At 39.6% G+C, this 22721-nt stretch overlaps 1 protein-coding gene across 1 annotated transcript in view; it reads left to right on the top strand.

Moving 5' to 3' along the window:
• Positions 1-22721, top strand: part of LOC115478130 (serpin B10-like) — a 65424-nt gene that overhangs the window by 15336 nt on the left and 27367 nt on the right. Inside the window, exons 2-4 of the mRNA XM_030215412.1 lie at positions 5623-5650; positions 5840-5856; positions 11773-11832. Coding sequence (XP_030071272.1) covers positions 5623-5650; positions 5840-5856; positions 11773-11832 — 105 coding nt within the window. The remainder of the gene's footprint in view (positions 1-5622; positions 5651-5839; positions 5857-11772; positions 11833-22721) is intronic.

Below are 22721 nucleotides of genomic sequence, written 5' to 3' on the forward strand. Positions count from 1 at the left end.
CACCTGGTAGAATGAGTCCCAGATGGATGTGCAAGGTGAGGAAGAGGGAGTGTTCTCTTCTTTAGGTGGTGGGAGCTTTGATGGGACTATCTGTGGTCTTGATGGAAACCTTTAATTTTGTTTGCAAAGTATGTGGCAAAATCGTTGCTGGTTAGTTGTGACTTGCAAGGCTGGTTCTGTTTTGGGTTTACAGTAGGCTGTTTACTGTTTTAAATAGTTGCTTGGTTGAATTTGCAGCTTGTTCTATATGTTGAGAGAAATACTGTTTTTTGACTGTTGTTAAAGTCTAGATTGCCTTGTGTTTCTTACAGTTGAGCCTATCTTCATCTAAGTGAGATTTTCTTTCAAGTTGACATCCTTGACGCTTAAGGACCCATAGTTCTAGGAAGAACCATGGGGAACATTTGTTTGTAGAGCAAAGGACCTTCTTTAGAGGGGCCATTTTTTCTAATGCCATTGCTAAGCATGCATTCCAGATATCAACATGTTCTGTCACTGTCATCGTATTTCCATCCAAATGGGAGTAGGACAAGACCTCCAGGAAGTTATCAGCAGGCAGATTTCTTGTGTTTCAGATTTCCTTCCAAATTTTGATTGGGCCATCTGTGTTATGTGGTCCTTAATAGAATATTTGATTAGAAAAATGATCACACCATGATAGGGGTGTTATCTCGATGCCACCAGCCTTGTGTTCAAAAATGTCGACCCCTTTGCAGAACACCAAGTCTAGCATATGACCCTTTTTATGGGTTGGAGATTTGATCACCTGAATGAATCCTAGAGCTGCCTTTGTATCAAGGAAGGCAGCAGTGGTGATGTCTCCTATGATTAAAGTCTCCCATGATCAGTAACCTGGGGTAGCTCAGGGTTAACTCAGTTACCAGATTCAGCAGTTCTTGTACAGATGATGTGTTCTTGCAAAGTGCTCTGAAGACCATGAGCTGCCACACTGGTTCCTTATCTCCCAGCTGGATTAGGAGGCAATCTCAAACAGGTGGGGGATGGAGACTCTGTGCAGTTTGATTGTCTCTTGGATCAGGACTGCTACCCCTCCACCCTGCTTCCCTTGTCTTGGTTGGTGCAGGATAGTAAATCCTGTGGGGCATAGCTCAATCAATGATACTCCTCCATTTTCATACAGCCAAATCTCAGTTATTCCCAAGATGTCTAAGTGGTATTCACTGATAACATCATGGATCATAGGAAACTTTTGGTTGGCTGATTATGGCATTTAACATAGTAGATAAAGACCTATACGGTCCATCCAGTCTGCCCAACAAGATAAACTCATTTTACATGGTATGTGATACTTTATGTGTATACCCGAGTTTGATTTGTCCTTGCCTTTCTCAGGGCACAGATCGTAGAAGTCTGCAAGTACTGTTCTTGTACTAAGTTCTGAAGCTAACATGGAAGTCCCTTAAAATTTACACTCCAGCCCATCCCTATCTATTCAGTCACGAACAGGGCATAGACCTCTGCCCAGCTCCCATTTTGTTTCCCAATTACCGGCATCACCACCAAATCTCCGCTAAGATTCCATGGAACTATTCCTTCTAAACAGGATTCTTTTGTGTTTATCCTACGCATGTTTGAATTCCATTACCGTTTTCATCTCCACCACCTCCCGTGGGAGGGCATTCCACATATCCACCACCCTCTCCGTGAAAAAATACTTCCTGACATTAGTCCTGAGTCTGCCCCCCTTCAACCTCAATTCATGTACACTAGTTCTACCACCTTCCCGCTTCCGGAAAAGGTTCATTTGCGGATTAATACCTTTCAAATATTTGAATGTCTGTATCATGTCACCCTTGTTTCTCCTTTCCTCCAAGGTATACATGTTCAGGTCAGCAAATCTCTCCTCTTATGGTTTGCAACGCAAATCCTATACCATTTTTGCAGCTTTTCTTTGCACCACTTGCAGTCTTTTTATATCTTTAGAAAGATACAGCCTCTAAAACTGAACACAATACTCCAAGTGGGGCCTCACCAATGACTTGTAGAGGGGCATCAACACCTCCTTTCTTCTGCTGGATATGCCCCTCTCTACGCAGCCTAGCATCCTTCTGGCCATGGCCGTCACCTTGTCGCATTGTTTCTTCACCTTCAGATACTCCGACACCAACACCCCAAGCTTACTAATCTCTCCCCTTCTATCCGGTATCTCTCTTTTGGGTTTCCGCACCCCAAGTGCATCACTCTACACTTCTTGGCATTAAAGTTTAACTGCCAGACCCTCGACCATTCTTCTAACGTTCGGAGATCCCTTCTCATCATTTCTACTCCCTCCAGGGTATCCACTCTAATGGCTATTTTCGTGTCATCCGCAAAAAGGCACACCTTTCCTTCCAACCCTTCAGCAATATCTCCCACAAATATATTAAACAGAATAGGCCCCAGCACCGACCCCTGAGGAACTCCGCTGCTCACCTTCCTTTCCACCGAGCGGATTCCATTTACCACCATCCTCTGCCACCTGTCGGTCAACCAGTTTCTTATCCAGTTCACCACTTTCGGTCTTAAATTCAACCCTTTCAGTTTATTCACGCATCTTCTGTGGGGGACTGTATCAAAGGCTTTGCTGAAGTCCAAGTAGATTACATCTAGCGCACATCCCTCATCCAGTTCTTTGGCCACCCAGTCAAAAAAGTCAATAAGGATTTGTTTGGCAGGATTTTCCTTTGGTTAAAGCCATGTTGCCTTGGGTCTTGTAACCCGTCGGCTTCTAGAAAGTTAACTATCCTTTCTTTCAGCAGCAACTCCATTATTTTTCCTACCACCAATGTGAGACTTTCCCATCTGTAGTTTCCCAGACATTTACTAGTAGTGGTCTGTTAATTGTGGTTGTAGTTGTAGTTTTAGGGATTACCTGATGGTGGGAGGCATTTGTGTGGGTATAGCTAGATAAGAGTTTTGCCTGTTGAGTTTATATCCTCTAGGTGGATGGGGGAGTATATTGTTTCTTCTTCCACAGAATACTAGAATGTATGATGATCTTTGGTTTACTAGGCCAAAGCACATTCTTGTTTAAAATAAGTGAGATTACAGAGCTCTCTAGCTATTCAGTATAATGAAAAGCCACTTTGTCTTTGGCAGCAATTAACAGTTGAGTGCTAATTACGCAGACACTGCTTAATGAGGGTCTGATTCCCTTTGAAGTAGGAAAGTTGAGATTCTCTGATAGATATCTACATCCCTGTGCAAATACGAGATATACATGTATTTTCAGAACAGTATTTGGGTGGAAATTTGGCATGGATGTGCATAAATGCACACAGATGCACATAAGAACATGTGTTGCCATACTAGGACAGACTGAAGGTCAATCAAGTCCAGTATCCTGTTCCCAACAGTAGCCAATCTAGGTCACAAGTACCTGGCAAGATCCCAGAACAGTAAAACAGATTTTATGCTGCTTATCTAAGAAATAAGTAATGGGTTTTCCCAACTTCAACTTAATAATGGCTTATGGACTTTTCTTTTAGGAAATTATCCAAACGTTTTTCAAACCCAGCTAAGCTAACTACTTTTACTACTTTCTCTAGCAAAAAATTCCAGAGTTTAACTACATGTTGAGTGAAGAAGTTTGTTTTAAATTTACTACTTAGTAGCTTCATTGTGAGCCCCTTAGTCCTAGTATTTTTGGAACGTGTAAACAAGTGATTTATATCTGCCTGTTCCACTCCACTCAGTATTTTATAGGCCTCTATCATATTGCCATCTCATCTCCAAGCTGAAGGTCTGTAGCTACTTTAGCCTTTCCTCATAGGGAAGTTGTCCCATTCCCTGTATCATTTTCATCGCCCTTCTCTGTACATTTTCTAATTCCGCTATATCTGTTATGAGATGCGATGACCAGAATTGCACACAGTATTTGAGGTGTGGTTGCACCATGGAGCAACACAAAGGCATTATAACATTCTTATTTTTGTTTTTCATTCCATTCCTAATCATTCCTAACATTCTAATTGCTTTGGTAGACGTCACTGCACACTGATACCTAGATCCTTTTCCTGAGCGGTGACTCCTAATGCATCACTTTGCATTTGCTCAAATTAAACGTCATCTGCCATTTGGATGCCCAGTCTCCTGGTCTTGTAAGGTCCTCTTGCAATTTTTCACAGTTCTCTTGCAGTTTAACAACTTGGAATAACTTTCTGTCATCAGCAAATTTAATTACCCCACTAGTTACTCCCATCTCTAGATCATTTATAAATATGTTAAAAAGCAGTGGTCCCAGCACAGCCCCCTTGAAGCTTAGTAATTAATTACCCCTCTAACTTGGCTATTCTTCCCAGGTAAAAACTAAAAATGAAGAATAACTTCTTGCAAGTAGTCAAGTTTGTATAGCAAACAAACTAACAAAGAGCCTCAGCTAAATCAGAGGGTGATGCAAAAAGCTAGCGCAGACAGAAGCACACAGTTAGTGCAAAATCTGTGCTAAAAATTCTGAGTGCCTGACACAGAAAAGTTTTTATACAGAAGCAAACCATTGCATTAAACACCAGCACAAAACACATTAAAATGAAGGCTATTAGCTCCTCCACCCTAATGCAGAGAACTACTGCAGAAGACTTTAAGATTAGCCCAACACTGCATAGAAGGATTAGCTCACTTTTCGGCAGCAGCTGCACTAGGATAGAATTAATAGCACCTGGGGAACATCAGACTCCTAATTTTTTACCCCAGAAAGTCCTCCCATGCTCTGATGCCCTGATCCTCCAAGCTCCACAAAAAGTAAATCCCTGGTAATCTAGTGAACTCCCACTGGTTGATAACCCAGTCTTGCAAACGTAGATAACTGGTAGTCTAGTGGACTCCCTCCCCCTACCCCCTTGTGAATATCCAAAAGGCCCCCCCCAATCAACCCCCTCATCTACCTTGAAGAAGAGGCAGAAGAAATGTCCATTCATTCTTGTCCACATGCTACCCTCTTCCAAAAGAGCAATGCCTTACTCCTATGCAGTGCATCCTGGGATGCACTGTACAGGGTCAGTCTGCCACCATTTTAGAAGATAGCAGTGCGCAGAAAGAAGTGAGAAGGTATCACTGCTTCCTCTTCTTTTATAAATGCATAGGAGAAGTTTGGAGACCTGGGGGGATTATAGGGGTGGGGGTCCACTAGACTACAAGAATTTACTTTTGGGTGGCCTGGGGGGGTGGTCATAGGATTGTAAAGATGTCCAATAGACTACCCTGGGAGTCTGAGAGGGTTGCAATGTTTAGTGTCACCTTCTCTGTGAGCTTCACACAGTTTGTTCAATTAATGTTTTTATTTGTAGTCATTTATGTAGCCGAGACCCAAACTGTATTTAGCTATAGAATACGAAGTGAACATAAGAAAACATCATCCTTAAAAAGTTGTTACCGGATGAAAATTGTTAAGGTATGATTTGATTTCTGTAAAGAGAATCAATTTAGTTTACATAAATTCAAAGAACAAACACTAGTGAATATAAATAAGTTATTTATTAAAGTACAATTAAATGATTATATTACACTATGAATTTTCTATGACTAGTTAAAACATTTAAAACCATAAATATAATAAAGATTATAAATAGTTAAAACCTCTTATGGATCCAGTTCTGCATTCTAAAGTATTTCTCTTTCTTATAGAAATCAATAGGATTACTAAAAACTACAAGTAAGTATTGCACATAACTGTTAGTAAATCTTGCATAAATATTCCTATTAAAAGTTTACTTAATAATTCCAATTCTTTTTATTCCTATAGGAATTACTTTCAAGTTAAGTATTAATTAATAATATTATAAATCAATTGTATTATCAATAAGTCATTAAACTAATTTAACTTTTCTTTTTCTCTTGTCAGGTCCTCAGTTCCTTAAGGTAAGTATGAGTAATTATTATAAATGTAAAATGTCTCTCTCAGTTTCAGAGTCTTGCTGAATTAATTTTTCTTCAGTACTTAGCTTGAATTCCAGCTTTTTAGACTTTTAGAAAATTTCATCTGTCTTGGTTGTCTTTGTCTTGATCTTCTCCCTAAACTTATTCTTATTTGCAAAGATTGTGCACTCTTTTCCTGATAGTGTGGGCATACATGCTCATACATGATGGTTTGCACATGCGGAATGGTCCATGCATGCGTGCACTGTCAGGAAAAGAGTGTGCCCTCTTTGCAGAGTGTGTACGATAGACAAACAAAAAATCATAAACTGTTGTGTTTTTCTGCTTATTTTCATTTGTTAAAATTTTATTATTCATTTTTTACATTTTATAAGGAATAGCATCAGAATATATTTAGTATTTTGAGAGTGTTTGCATTCCAGGATAAAGTTTAAGATTAGAATTGGGAATTCGGTTAGCTTTATCAGGAGTTTCAACAATTCATTTACAAACTATAATATGCAAAATCATTACAGGTTATGGACCTATTTTATGGAACTTGCTATCAGCTCAGATTAGAATGATCTCATATAGGATGTTTAGAAAACAATTGAAAACTTGGCTTATCTGAAAATATCTGTTGGCTGAATTTATTTATTTATTGCATTTGTATCCCACATTTCCCCACCTATTTGCAGGCTCAATGTGGCTTACAAAGTTTTGTTATGACATAGTCATTCCAGGATATCAGATATAATTAGTAATATACAGAGATTAAGAAAGGGAAGAGAGAAGGAAGGTGTTGGGCAGGATAGTATAGATGGTGGATTTTAATAACTGGGTGGGTTGATGAGGTAGTTTTGTAAGGCTATGGGTTCTCTTTGTAGGCCTTATTGAAGAGATGTGTCTTCAAATAACTCGGGAAAGCATTATGGGCCTCTTTTATCAAGTTGTGCTAGCCATCCCCGGTGCAGTAATTCGACAAAGCTCATTCACTTTGAATGGGCTTTGTCGGTATTGCCGCATGGGAACCGCTAGCATAGCTTCATAAAAGAGGTCCTATGTTAGGTAAGTGAGGTGAAATACTATTGTTGTAACACGTGTATATATAACTGTAATCCTTCTTGAGCTGAAAGATAGAGCAGAATATAAATGCTCATGTTAAATTAAATATGTAATTAACATTTCCCATGTTGTTGCAAATAACAGCCCATCCTTAGTGTATATATAAGAGTGTGTGTGTGTTCGTAATAGGGGTAAGAGCATGTCAGCTTCAGGTCAGTTAAATGTACACTGCAGACTACTTAAGATAAATTGAATTCCTCATTAACAAAAAAAAGTAGAATCCCCTCCCTAGGGATAGCTGTCTTCAGAACGAACTTAGGTGAAAATGTAAATTCTGTGATATAGTTAAATCTCTTAGGAAAAAAAAAAAAAAAAAGCTTGTCTTTAGCTATCAACTACCAACTGTGTTATATGTAAGAAATAAGCTCCCGGTAACCTCTGCCTTCAGTTTTCTTGTGTTATATCATTACTCTTCCTCTTACATATATGCTCAGCAGACATCTGACTTATAAAGTGAGTGCTGAAAAAGTATGTTATCATGAAATTTTACAGCCATTGTGCATGAAATATCAGCTGTATTGATGCTGGCATTTTCTCTTTACTAACAACTAGATTGCCGGAAGTGCTGTTTTTAACTGATATTTTAAATTAAATTTACATTATTTTTTAGTGAGTTTTAAAATTTTTTTTATTTATAACCATTTAAATTTTTACAAGCGATAAAACAACTTGCTGGAAATACAGAGAAAGTAATATGTAGGAATTATTTCAGTCAGGTAATTCTATTCTCTTCCTTAGACCACTAAATGGGGAGAGTGAAACAAGATAAGATCAATTAAACAGTAAACAGAATAAAAACCCAGTGGTATTAACCTGATTATCCCCAGATATTACTCGTCTAATTCATTATTCCACATTGATTATCTGGTTGGCTTCTTCAAAGCCAATACGATGTATAGTCAAATCATTTCATTGAAAATATACTTAGTATACAATATTAGTTAAAAATAATACATCTGATTACATTCTTTCTCTTTTAAAAACCAGAAGTTATTTAACAATACATATACTTAAGTCTCTAATTCAAATCCCACTGATTAAAGTAATCCCAGTTTTCACAGGCTTCACTCCTTTTAAAGTAATAATTTGAGGAACTATTTCTGAGGAAAACTTTAGGAGTCATACCCGGAACTCTGGGAAAAGCAATAATCTCGATATTAATCATTATAATAATATTCATTTTATTATTCAAAATTTCTGGTCTATTATCATTTTCAAAATCATAACCACATCTTGCTCATGTAGAATCATTTGTTATATCAATTTTTTACTCTCAAAGGGTTCAGTTGAATTGTCCACGTAACTCTCTAATAAAATTATATCTGAAACAAAATTATTTACTGCCTTCCAGATGGTATTCAATGTAACCTCCACGGGAGCCAAAAACTCCAAGTTGATTTCTCATAGGTGTTTAGGAGTGGTTTCGCCGATTCGGGTTCTGCTGTAAACGTCTCCGTTTCAGCATATACCTCTAACTCACTCCTCCACTCCTTTGGACATGGTGGTTGAATAATTTGGGAGCAATGGAGTTGTTTTTTCGAGGTCCTTCGCCAGTGCTAATCAAAGGACTCGCCAACCCTTTCATCTGTGGGCAGTTCGTCATGCAGCGGTCCCGCACTTGCTGCTCAGGGATAAAACGCTGGCCATCGGCGGCTGACCGCCGGTTGTCCCCTTTCTCTCAGTTAAGGTAACTGCAATTGCAGAGAGGAAATTTACGTAAAGAAGACGAAACTTCAGAGGGCAGCTGGGCCATTAGGCATATGAACTTCAGGTCACCATCTTACCACTCTCCCAGTTTGGGACACTCTTTGTCTGGTTTCTCTTCAGAGGCCTGTCTGATATGGGTAACCCTTCAGCATAGCCCTCTAAGTCATTGAAACACAGAAGCCCCTCCACCCCTACAAGGTGGTGTCCCTTCGGAGGGGTTTTAGTGAGTATTTAACTTTTATAAATCACCAGGAGGTTTATCGTGCCAATAAAGGCTTCCATAGCAGAACCAACAACCAGATAATTACCAGAGAATAGATTCTCTACTTTGCCCTAGGGACTCCTGATACCTGTCTTTTAATCAGTCTTTGCTATTTAAGTTCATTTAAACTGGAACAAATGAAAGACCTGGAGGTCCTCTAGCAGCATAGCTGCTTAATGAAAAGCAACTAAAAGTAGACAGTAAATTACCAGATGATTAATGCATCACACAGTACTCCTGCACTGACATGTTTAAGTTGACCACCGAACACAATAATTCGTACTGCTCAATATTCTGTTGCAATTCACCTAAATTGCTACTTCTGGACATCATCATTTTTATTGCCCTATTACAATGTGCTAAACCATGTCAAATAAGTTTTGTATATTTCTCAGACTACAATGTACTATTAGTGCAAGTTTGCTGTATTATAAATTAGAGCCAAATATGAGATCTGCAGTGCTGTTTAACAAATGTGCTTCTTTGAATAAAAGCAGATCTTGTTTCTTGGCAATTGTAAAATCCTCACTATACTTACAGGATTTTTATTTCAGGTTATTTAATTATTTTGAATGCAGTATTAAAACAGTATGACATAGGCTTCAGAATTTGCTGTAGGGAGGACATTTGGTCGTTTTTGAGCTGGGACGCTTCAGTTTCAATTATCGCTGAAAAACGAAAACGCCCAGCTCAAACAAACGCCCACATCTCAAAAACGCCCACATCCAATGCATTTGCCTGGCACAAACCGTATTTGCGAAACTAAAGATAAATGTCCATCTTTTTCGAAAATACGATTTGGCCCACCCCTTCACGGACCTGTTCTTGGAGATGGACGTTCTTACACATGGGCGTTTGCATTCAATTATGCTTTAGAGACATTCAGTGACAATTTGTGCTGTCCTATCCAATTCACAATCTCATCAAAAATTTTGTAAAACTTTGGTCAAGGATCATAATCATGTTTTTCAAGGGAAAAAAATAACTGCACGCCATCTACACACATTCTATAAGAAGCCTGCAAATTCTGAAACACTTGAGGAGGGGTACATGATTTGGTGCTGCAGCCAACCTGGAGGGAAAAGGGAACTAAGGATCACGCTTGCTTGTAGAGGGGAGAATTTGAGAAGGAATGTGAATTGCCCTTTTAAAAATTTTGTTGTCATACCTTTGCAGATTTTATTCCTATAAGGTCTTAAAATAGGGTAACCAGATTTTCTATATCACCTTGATTAACATGTTAAGGCTTTGAAAGGATGATAAGGGAAACATCGACAATCCCCATTTAATTAGAAGAGTTATTTTTTTTCATTTATAATAAAATAGTATTTTTTAATATCAAAATCTGACATTGATCCTCTAAAAATAGGGACAAATTGAAAGCCTACTTACCATTTCTTCAAGTAGGACAGTGTTGCCAATCTTTTTGTGGCTGTTACCCCATAATTTCAGCCAAATAAAATTGTGTAACTCCCTGGAGGTACAGAATAATGATGTACTTATGGAAAGCCTGCTTAGCTCATGACCCCAAAGACAAATTGTGTGACTCCATTTGGGGTCTCAAACCACAGTTTGGGAAACTCTGTAGTAGAAAGTGACATCAGTAGTGGGATGGAGCTCACAGAATGTCTGATGCTTAGACTCATGTTGGGAGAATGAAGCTCTTGTAGTGCATGTTTCTCAGTGGCTTTTTTTTCTAGTGACACTCTGCAACCCTGAGCTCAGACACACTGTTTCTGCTGCACAGCAGTGGGCTCTTAATTACTCTGAGATGGAAGAACTGCATTGGATATGGGAGCAGCAGGCCAGATAAAGAACCAAAAAGGCAGATGAATAATGCTGCAGGTTAATTATAGAGAATAGACCCCATATAGGGTAACAAATAGGAATAAGAATTTATGCTCTTACATTTGTTCCAAATTTTCAGCCAACCTTAGGAGCATAAGTTTTAGGCACAGAATTCTTCATAATTTAGAAGCTTAAAAGTTATGCTTATAAATGTTGGCCTGCCATTTATTTGCCTAGATTTATGAACCTAACTTATGAGCCTACTGCTGAAAATCAGTGCTAAATTCTTTTTCTTCCCACAGCATAAATCCACCCCTGTTGCCACCTACGTTTATGCTCCTGAATTAAATTTTGACTTTAAATATAGGCTTTCAACCCTAGTATATTTTTCAAAGAGGCCAATTTATGAGCATGATTCTCACAGCAGCATAAATCCTTTGAATATTGGGTCCTTTGCATTCTGTTATGCATTTATGCAGCTAAAATGCAGCTAAAATGAGAGATGCTTTCAGAATGGTTGGTAACCTTGTAAATTAATGCAAACATTGTATTATAGCTGTTATGGACTCATTTGCCTTTACAAGGTCACCAACCATTATGAAAGTATTTCTCAAGGTCCTGGCTACCCTCTAAGCTGAGTGGGATCCTCCAAATGCATTACTGCCAGTAAGGGGTGGTGCTTCAATATTGTCTTTTTGATTGCTAGGAAGAGGCAGGTTCCCTGGAGTCCTGCAGAGCTTGTCTGTCCCTCACTATTGAAACTGTGATAGTGAAACAGCACCCCTCCACTGACACAACTGTAGGTGGAGGACTTCCACTCAGTTCAGAGGGAACAGTGGTATTGACCCTGCAGTGTCATTATGGCAAACAGATTAAAACTCCAACTTTGAGGTGAGGAAAGTGAGAGGTGACAGTTTTTTCAAAGAGAACTGCAGATTTCAGTGACTCTCCAAGACTAAATGACTTGTGATAATTTCTATCCAGCATCCCATCCCATACATTTACTCTCTGTTTTTTTTTTTTTTTTAAATTTCCAGGTACTGCACTTCAGCAGAATTGCGGGCACCAGTCCATGTTCTCAGAAGACACACCAAATGGTAATAAAAAAGAATAGGCTTTAGCCTTTCAAAATACGTTCATTTCCACTTAGAGGTTAAGTCGTGTGGTTGCTATGTTAGTCCACGTTAAAGGTTATAAATAGAAATAAAACAAACAAGGAAAACAAGATGGGGTGTAGGGGCTGAGAGAGGAGGGGAGATAGATGTGTAGTGAGTTGGAGAGGGTGTTTGGTAAACAGCACAGTGGGAATTAATGGGGCTATTCAGGGTTAGGTGAGGTTGAGAGGTAGCTTGCTAAAGGAAGAGTGAGGTTTGGCCATGCATTGAGATGACAACCTCCAGCTCAACACACCAGCCCTGCTTACAAAGCCGTGCTAGAGGTGCGTTAGTGTTTATAGCGCACGCTAATTGTATAGATACCCATAATATTCCTATGGGCGTCTACACAGTTAGCGCATGCTAATTTTTAGCACACACTAAAAACGCTAGCTCACCTTAGTAAACAGGGCCCGAGATGTCTTATCTACCATTTAGTCACTATTTATAGGGGTGTACATTTGGTGCTCTTTTACGCTCCATCACGTAGCCAACGTTTATATAATACATCCTGAGCACTCAGCTGCTAGTCTCACCTAGCTCACACCCATTCTCTGCACCCTTTTCAGGGTTCATACACGTCTGCAACATGTTACACATCCATGCTCCTGTTTACCTGTTATAGACTACCACTGAGTGCATTCTCCTGATGCTAATGTTGTGCCTGCAAATAGAATGTAACTTTTATAGAACTATATTTATTAAAAACTTTTTTACAAATATACTCTGAATGTCAAAATAACCCTCAGAGGTGCAGCCTTCAGGATGCAACAATCTTGTACAGTCCTATGGAAGGGGAGTCACCAAACTTCACCATCCTTTCCATGAAGTATTTGCTCGAGTCTATCCCCTTTCACCTTCATCCTTTGCCCCCTTGTTCCAGAGCTTCCTTTCAATTGAAAGAGACTTGTCTCCTGTGCATTTATGCCACACAGGTATTTAAATGTCTCTATCATATCCCCCCTCCCACCTTTCTTCCAAAGTATACATATTGAGATCTTTAAGTCTGTCCCCTTATGCTTTATGACAAAGAACACTAACTATTTTAGTAGCTGCCCTCTGGTCAGGTGTGGTCTCCAGAATTGTACACAGTATTCTAAATGAGGTCTCACCGAGGTCTTATACGAGCATCACTACCTCCTTTTTCCCCACTAGATATTCCTCTCCCTATGTACTCAAGCATCCTTCTAGCTTTCACCTTGCCTTTTCCATCTGTTTGGCCACCTTAAGATCATTACATAGGATCATACCCAAGTCTCGCTTCTTTTTTGTGCACAAAAGTTTTTCACCCCTTAAACTGTACCATTCCCATGTTACTGGCTGAATGGGGAGATGGTCTGGAACATCTGATTATCAAAATCAAAGTCAGATGAAAATACAGAACAAGCCCTCAGAGCACTACTCAAGTATCCGCAATACAGCAAAGGCAAAAAAACTGCAACTGGTGACACGCTATCAGGCTCATTTTTGAAAGAGAAGGACACCCATCTTTCGACACAAATCGGAAGATGGGTGCCCTTCTCCCAGAGTCGTCCAAATCGGTATAATCGAAAACAAATTTTGGACATCCCCAACTGCTTTCCATCACAGGGACGGCTAAAGTTCAAGGGGGCGTATCGGAGGTGTAGCGAAGGCGGGACTTGGGCGTGCCTAACACATGGACGTCCTCTACCCATAATGGAAAAAAAAAGGGCGTCCTGACGAGCACTTAGATGACTTTACCTGGTCCTGTTTTTCTTACAACCAAGGCAAAAAAGGTGGCCGAAATGACCAGGAAGGGAATAATTGAACGGCGCCGGCGATCTCTATAGGCGGCCATCTCTGGCAGTGCAAGTGGGTGGAGCCAACCGTATTTTCGAAAAAGATGGCCGGCCAACTTTTTCTTCGATAATACGGTTGGGCCCAGCCAAATATCAGAGATCGCTGGGTTTGAGATGGCCAGAATCGATTTTCAGCCATAATGGAAAATAATAGCGGCCATCTCAAACCCGGCGAAATCCAAGGCATTTGGTCGTGGGAGTTGCCAGCATTTGTAGTGCATTGGTCCCCCTGACATGCCAGGACACCAACCGGGCACCCTAGGGGGCACGTCTAAAAAAAAATAGCTCCCAGCTGCATAGCTTCCTTACCTTGGGTGCTGAGCCCCCCAAATCCCCCCCAAACCCACTCCTCTCAACTCTACACCATTACCATAGCCCTTATGGGTGAAGGGGGGGCACCTACATGTGGGTGCAGTGGTTTTTGGGGGGGGGGGGGTTGGAGGGCTCCCATTTACCACCGATTTGTGTAGGAAGATGGCCGGCGATCACTTTCGAAAATAAGCCTGCAGATGACCACCAGAGAGAATCAGGGATGACCTCGCCTTACTCCCCCAGTGGTCACTAACCCCCTCCCACCCTCAAAAAACATCTTTCAAAATATTTTTTGGCAGCCTCAAATGTCATAATCAGCTCCATCACAGTAGTATGCAGGTCCCTGGAGCAGTTTTAGTGGGTGCAGTGCATTTCAGGCAGGCAGACCCAGGCCCATCCCCCTCCCTACCTGTTATGTTTGTGGAGGAAACAGCGAGCCCTCCAAAACCCACCACAAACCCACTGTACCCACATGTAGGTGCCCCCCTTCACCCGTAAGGGCTATGGTAGTGGTGTACAGTTGCAGGTAGTGGTTTTGAGGGGGTTTTGGGGGACTCAGCACACAAGGTAAGGGAGCTATGTACCTGGGGGCAATTTATGAAGTCCACTGCAGTGCCCCCTATAGTGCCCGGGTGGTGTCCTGGCATGTCAGGGGGACAAGTGCACTAGAAATGCAGCTCCTCCCATGACCAAAGGGCTTGCATTTGGTCGTTTCTGAGATGGTCGTCCTTGGTTTCCATTATCGCCAAAAATCAGAAATGACCAAGTCTAGGGATGACCATCTCTAAGGACGACCTAAATTTCAAGATTTGGGCGTCCCCGACCATATTATCAAAACGAAAGATGGACGTTCATCTTGTTTCGATAATACGGGTTTCCCTGCCCCTCCATCGGGACGTTTTGCTAGGACGTCTTCCACAAAACATGGGTGTCCATTTCGATTATGCCCCTTCACATGATCAAAAAGGTCTTTATTGTCAACATCCAAGGTTCTCAACATTCAAGACTCAAGATTCTCGACATCCAAGACTCGACACCAACTGTGTTTTGGCCACTAGGCCTGCATCAGGAGTCTAAAATACAAATATATACATAAACCACCCTACATATCGAAAATAATATGTATTAACAAAAAAAGAAGACTGATTACAGATCTTAAAATAAAAGTCAAGGATAAAAGAGAAGAAAACAAGGGGGCCTTTTACTAAGCCACGTAAGCATCTACTTGTGCCCAACATGCGCCAAAATGGAGTTACCGCCCGACTACCACGTGGCTCTTGCAGTAATTTAATTTTTGGCACGTGTCCAATATGCATGTCTGAAAAATAGTTTTTATTTTCAGATGCACGTATTGGAAGTGCGCCAAGTGGCATTTGGTGCGCGTAGGTCATTACCGCCTGGATTCTTTCCACTAGGTCAATGACTGGTGGTAAGGTCTCAGACCCAAAATGGATGCATGGCAATTTTAATTTTGCCTCATGTCCGTTTTCGGGAATAAAAATTAGGCATTTTTTGTAGGTGCGCTGAAAAATAATTCTGTACGCACTCAAATCACACGTCTACACTACTGCAGGTCATGTTTCAGCACACCTTAGTAAAAGGACCCCCAAATCAATGCTAGCAAATATTTAAAAGAGAAATAAAACATATATATTAAAATTAAACTATAAAACAAACAATTTTACAATATAAATTATATAATAATGATAAAGTGCCATATCTAAGAAATCCTTTCTGCATAATAAAAAATAAATCTTAAAACATATGTATATATAAATAAAAGAACCACTAAAAAACATATTACGGATGTAATTTGACTTCCACATTTGATAATTCTTATATAAGTTACTAAAACAAAATAAGCCCCCTGTTTACTAAGCTGCACTGAATACTGACATGCAGCAATGCCGACATAGCCCATTCAATGTGAATGGGCTGTGTTGGCATTAGCGGACGGCTGTAGCCAGTGCAGCTTAGTAAACAGGGGGTGAATATTGAAACCACATAGCACTCCCCTTATAAGGGGGTAAGAACACATCATATATGCCACAATAAATACCTGAAAATGATGTATTTATGAAACAGTTTTGTACCTCTGGAACAAAACCAACAAAGCAATTTCAGAAGAACTATACAGAACTGTCATTTCTTTCTTTACAACATCCGTAAAATCCGCCCCTTTCTTTCTGAGCACTCTACCAAAACCCTCGTCCACACCCTTGTCACCTCTCATTTAGACTACTGCAATCTGCTTCTTGCTGGCCTCCCACTTAGTCACTTCTCCCCTCTCCAATCGTTTCAAAACTCTGCTGCCCGTCTCGTCTTCCGCCAGGGTCGCTTTACTCATACTACCTCTCTCTTTAAGTCGCTTCACTGGCTCCCTATCCGTTTTCGCATCCTGTTCAAGCTTCTTCTACTAACCTATAAATGTACTCACTCTGCTGCTCCCCAGTATCTCTCCACACTCGTCCTTCCCTACACCCCTTCCCGTGCACTCCGCTCCATGGATAAATCCTTCTTATCTGTTCCCTTCTCCACTACTGCCAACTCTAGACTTCACGCCTTCTGTCTCGCTGCACCCTACGCCTGGAATAAACTTCCTGAGCCCTTATGTCTTGCCCCATCCTTGGCCACCTTTAAATCTAGACTGAAAGCCCACCTCTTTAACATTGCTTTTGACTCGTAACCACTTGTAACCACTCGCCTCCATCTACCCTCCTTACCTCCTTCCTGTACACATTAATTGATTTGATTTGCTTACTTTATTTATTTATTGTCTATTAGATTGTAAGCTCTTTGAGCAGGGACTGTCTTTCTTCTATGATTGTGCAGCGCTGCGTATGCCTTGTAGCGCTATAGAAATGCTAAATAGTAGTAGTAGTAGTAACTTAGATTTGAAGTTTATAAAACACTAGACACATCTTGCCTATGAGCATTGTGATTATATGGTTTCAAAAATACTTTATGCAAGTAAGTATATCGAAAACAGTGTAAAACCAGAGAGAAAGGAAAAACGTGAAACATTGAATGAATAAAAATGCTCAAACCTCATACTAACAGATACAAAATGGACACCCGTACCATGGTCAGACCATTATAAAGCAAACATCTCCCTCCAATGGCGAGCAAAAGACTTGCTTAACAAACAAGAATGAAAAACCTACACCACGAGAGGAAAAATAGACCTGGTAACATTCTGGCAACAGATCTACCACAACGGATGGACAATTAAGGCAGATACAATCCAATTTCTCCTAGAATGGGACAATAGATGCAGATTAATATTTGACAATATTGCCCCAATTCAAATCAGAACCTCACACAGAAAGAACTCAATACCATGGTTCATTGAAGAACTGAAAAACTTAAAACACAAGTAAGAAGATTAGAAGGTGCGTGGAATAAAAAGAAAGATGACCCCACACTTAACGCCTGGAAACAACTACAAAGAAAATATAAGTATACCATAAGACAAACTAAAAGATTATATTACAAAACCAAAATTTGACCAAACTACAAGGACACACACAAACTCTTCCAACTCGTGAATCAACTACTAGATATCATACCAGTCACAACCAACAGCAAAGATACGCCAGGAGCAGACAATCTCGCGAGATACTTCAATGAGAAAATCATAAAACTACGACTCAAAATACCTGTCAGCACCACCGATTACGCCAATCTCCTTGACTGTCTAGATCCAGACCCTGGTATATACCCAGCAGACAGAACATGGACCAACTTCGAGATACTATCGGAGGATCCTATTTCCCAAACACTCAAAAGATTTGCCAAATCTCATTGCAAATTAGACATATGACCAAACAACCTTATGACATCTGCCCCTCAACAACTACTACATATCCTAGAGTACTTCGGAACTGGAGGCAACGTTCTTAATTGGTTCAAGGGGTTCCTAACCACACAATCATACCAAGTGACATCTAATTTGACTACATGAGCCACATGGATATCTGAATGTGGAGTTCCACAAGTATCCCCCCTCTCACCGACCTTATTCAACTTAATGATGATACCCTTGGCCAAACTACTATCAAACCAACCCATACATATACACAGACGACGTAATGATCTACATCCCATTTAAACGAGATTTAAATGAAATTTCCAATGAAATCAACCAGAGTCTACATATCATGCATTCATGGGCAGATGCATTCTGGCTGAAACTCAATGCAGAAAAAAACCCAATGCCTAATACTCACCTCTCAACATAAAATGAACAAATTCACAACCATCAATACACCAAAACTGAAACTTCCAATTTCGGACACCCTAAAAATTCTTGGAGTTACCATTGTTCGTCACCTAGCACTTGAGAATCATGTGAAAAACACAACCAAGAAGATGTTCCACTCAAAGTGGAAATTAAAAAGAGTAAAACCTTTCTTCCCAAGGACCGTCTTCCGTAACCTGGTTCAATCAATGGTACTCAGCCATCTAGACTATTGCAACACACTCTATGCTGGCTGCAAAGAGCAAATAATCAAGAAACTTCAGACGGCCCAGAACACAGCAGCTAGACTCATATTCGGTAAAACAAAATATGAAAGTGCTAAACCCCTACGAGAAAAGCTACACTGGCTACCACTAAAAGAACGCATCACGTTCAAAATATGTACCCTAGTTCACAAAATCATTCACGGAGATGCCCCAGCCTACGTCAGACCTGATAGACCTACCACCCAGGAACGCTAAAAAATCATCCCGCACATTCCTTAATCTTCACTTCCCCAACTGCAAAGGTCTAAAGTACAAACTAACGCATGAATCAACCTTTTCCTACTTGAGCACACAATTCTGGAACATGCTGCCACACAACTTAAAAACGATCTACGAACTAACTAACTTCCTCAAACTACTAAAGACCCATCTCTTTAACAAGGTATGCCACAAAGACCAACAAATGTGAACTCCTACACATATATCCAGAATTGCCTTACGATAATTGCTTGTTTTCTACTATCAAGCTTTATCATTATCATGTAACCCAAGATCCTTATGCAATACTAATTGTCCATTTTCTTATGTATTTCCATTATTCATGATGTAATGTAAGCCACATTGAGCCTGCAAAGAGGTGGGAAAATGTGGGATACAAATGCAATAAATAAATAATAAATACTACATAAAACCAGAGAATGTGTGTCCAAAACCAGTGAAAAAATATACAGTTTAAACCCCGCACCTGACTCAGTGATCAAAATGCAAATTGAACTTTAAAGAAATCAGAGAAAATTAGAAACACAAGTGAACAAGCCATATAAAAAAATGTGTGAGTCAAAGAATGTGTAGATCAGATAGACAGTGTTCACTAAAACAGTATGCAAACCGATAGCTGTACCTCTCTAAGGTTCAAGTAGCAATCCAAACCGTCAACCAAAAAACCACAACTACTGGAGTAAACTTGTCTCATAGTAAACATGTTTCTATACAAAAGAAAAAAAAGCCTCAATAAAGAACTCTAGAACTGTCACCCAAAATATATAGTTATATCAGCAAAAAAGCTAGTCATTGTGCCAGTGGCTCATATTAAAATCTCTAAGGGAAACTCACCGATAAATCAGCAGCAAAGTAGCTCACCTTTGCATGAGTCAGCAGAAAAAACAGCGCCGGTATATCTGATACATATATATATATATATATATATATATATATATATATATATATATATATACTCCACGCCAGCGTCTAGTGATGTCATCACTATTTCAAGCCAAAATCAAGGAACATAATCTCAAAGTGGGCTTGCACTTTAACGTGAAGAAGATACTGAGAACTGGTAAAATGAATAATGTCATCCTTGATTGAGAATTAATAGAAATAGTAGACCTCATCCTGTTTAAATCAATAATCAATAACAAAACAACATCCAATTGAGAAATCTAATGACATATCAGTCTTGGCAGAATGATTATGAAGAACCTAAACAAGATATTCAAGTGCAGAGATGTATCTATGCATACAAAGATGTAAAGGACTCAAATACAAGTCCACATACGCCACCAGCTTCTCCTACATTTGTACGCAACTATGGAACGCATTACCAAAGGCCACAAAAACAACGCAAGATCTGGCTAGCTTCTGAAGGTTACTGAAAACTGACCTATTCAAGAAGGCATACCACAAACAACCATCATAATTACTAAACAATAAGACTGATCAGGAATGAGACAGAACCAATCTCTAATCACCTGACTGGCTAGCCTCACTGCTTTTAATGTACAAACGTTACAACTTCTACCCTAATGTCAAAAATGATCTTTCTATAAATGATGACCCAACATATGTTACAATCTAATCTACTACTTAAGAATCTATTTGAAATACCTTAATGTATTCCTCTATCATGTATGTACGCACTTGAACGAAATACCATTTGTATTCTACTGACCGGAAATGGCAATCGCCACTATGGCAAATGTAAGCCACATTGAGCCTGCAAATTGGTGGGAAAATGTGGGATACAAATGCTACAAATAAATAAATAAATAAATAAGGATGTGAAAGTTGGACAGTGAAGAAGCAAGACAGGAAAAAAAATGATGCCTTTGAATTATGGTGATGGAGAAGAATACTGTGTACACCTTGGACTTCCTGGAGAACAAATTGATCAGTATTAGAGAAATCAAACCTAAGCTGTCCTTCAAAGCTCAAATGACAAGACTTTGACTTTCATACTTCAAACACATCATGCAACGAGAGAGGTCATTAGAGAAAGACATCATTTTTGGTAAAGATAAAGGTCTACACACAAATGATGCACTTGACATATATGCACAGCTCACCATTGCATTCCCCATTCCTGCAACAAAAGGCAGATCTTCCTCTCAGTTCCAGCTTTCTTTAGGAATGCTTCTTCCCTCTCCCCGCCCTTCCATGTAGCTCCAGCCGTACTTTGGCCATACCTATTTCTTGTCCCCTCCCCCTACTCGGCTCTCTTTTTCCACCTTTTTCCTGTCTACCTCCCACATCACAGCCCCTCATATCCTATTTTTTTCTTCTTGTCCTGTCCCTCCTGTGCTGGTCTTGACTGGGCTGTGCCTACCTGTACCCATACAGATGCAGTCAGATACTAAAGAGGAAAACAGGCAATGTAGTGGATCAATACAATAGCAGCAGCAATCAACGATTAGCCACCTGACTGAAAACTGAACAGAATTTAGGGCAATTATCCAGAAGGTCGTCATGAGTCAACCTTGACTTGAGAGCAGATATACAACAACTTTTCTTTGTAGACAAGGCTCTAAAAGGTATGCTCTTCGTACCTAAAATTAAATAATCTCATATAAATCACTCCCTTAGTGTTACTACAGCTAAGGATTTGGTTATCATTAAAAGATGGATTGGGTTTATTGCATATAAGAGAAGAATACTCAACAAAGATAACTCTAATAACATCACTGGCTGGGTACTGCATAAGGCACTGTTGCATCTGTAAACAAATTTTGCTTTTCAAAACGTGGTTTGTCTTCTTGTTTTTAACAATTCATTTGGAGGCTTATTTACAAAATCACATTAGCTGTTACAATGGCAGTTATCATGTGCTAAGAAATGTAGGCACTGTACTACCAGTCACAATAATACGTTAGCAGTTGACTACCTAACATGGAGGGGGTGGGAATGGATAAGGAATGTGTGTTACACTTAACACAGAGGTTGTTACTACATGTTAACTCTTAATGCAGCAGAAAATGTGGTGCAATTAATGCCACATGAATATATGTAGCTATCTTCATTGCAATATTTGCTATTCAGTTAACATGCCTTCATTAACCTTTAGTCTATGCTTCTGCTTAGCATTAACTGAATGGTAAAGTGATGGGAACACCCCAAATAGTTCATATCACAATTTTGCAGTTACTGTAAATTAAATTTGGTCATTAACACACAGTAATTGCAAAATCATACTGTATTTTAGTAAACAGGCTTCTTGATGTTTCAGAATTTTAAGTGCACATTGAGATATAGTTGAGCACTTAAATTAACCATGTCACTGAAGGCACTTTGATGAAATCAAAATGGTGAATGGGAGATAGAATTTATGTTGTGCAGTGATTAGATTTTATGGCTTGAATATTCTAGAACTTTTATGGTATTTCTCAGAACTTATAGCATCTATTTTGGATACTGCTGATCTCATGAATCTATTTTAGATCCTACTTATAAAGGGCAAATCTATAAACTAAATGATAACATTTTTGTACCCACTGTGCATGTAAATGTGTAGAATACTAGCATTTATGTGCATATAGCCAGTAAGTGGCAGCAAGGTGCTTAAGTGCTATTCTGCAAATTCTCGCTTAACTTACGTTGCATGTATTTGCAGGGGGGGAGTGGGACATAGGTGGAGCTCCTACCTATGCAAATAACTCCTAGGCACCACTCTTATACCAGCAATATGACTGATGTATCTGTAGGTGTATAAATGTTTGGCATGCCTATACCAGGTATTCTACTTGGTATTCTATAACAGAACCTAGGTGTTAGATGATTAATATTGAGATTATTGTTTTTCCCAGAGTTCCGGGTATGACTCCTAAAGTTTTCCTCAGAAATATTTCTTCAAATTATTACTTTAAAAGGAGTGAAGCTTGTGAAAACTGGGATTACTTTAATCAGTGAGATTTGAATCAGAGACTTAAGTATATGTATTGTTAAATAACTTCTGGTTTT

Source organism: Microcaecilia unicolor, chromosome 1, assembly GCF_901765095.1.
Source record: "Microcaecilia unicolor chromosome 1, aMicUni1.1, whole genome shotgun sequence".
Classification (NCBI taxonomy): domain Eukaryota; kingdom Metazoa; phylum Chordata; class Amphibia; order Gymnophiona; family Siphonopidae; genus Microcaecilia; species Microcaecilia unicolor.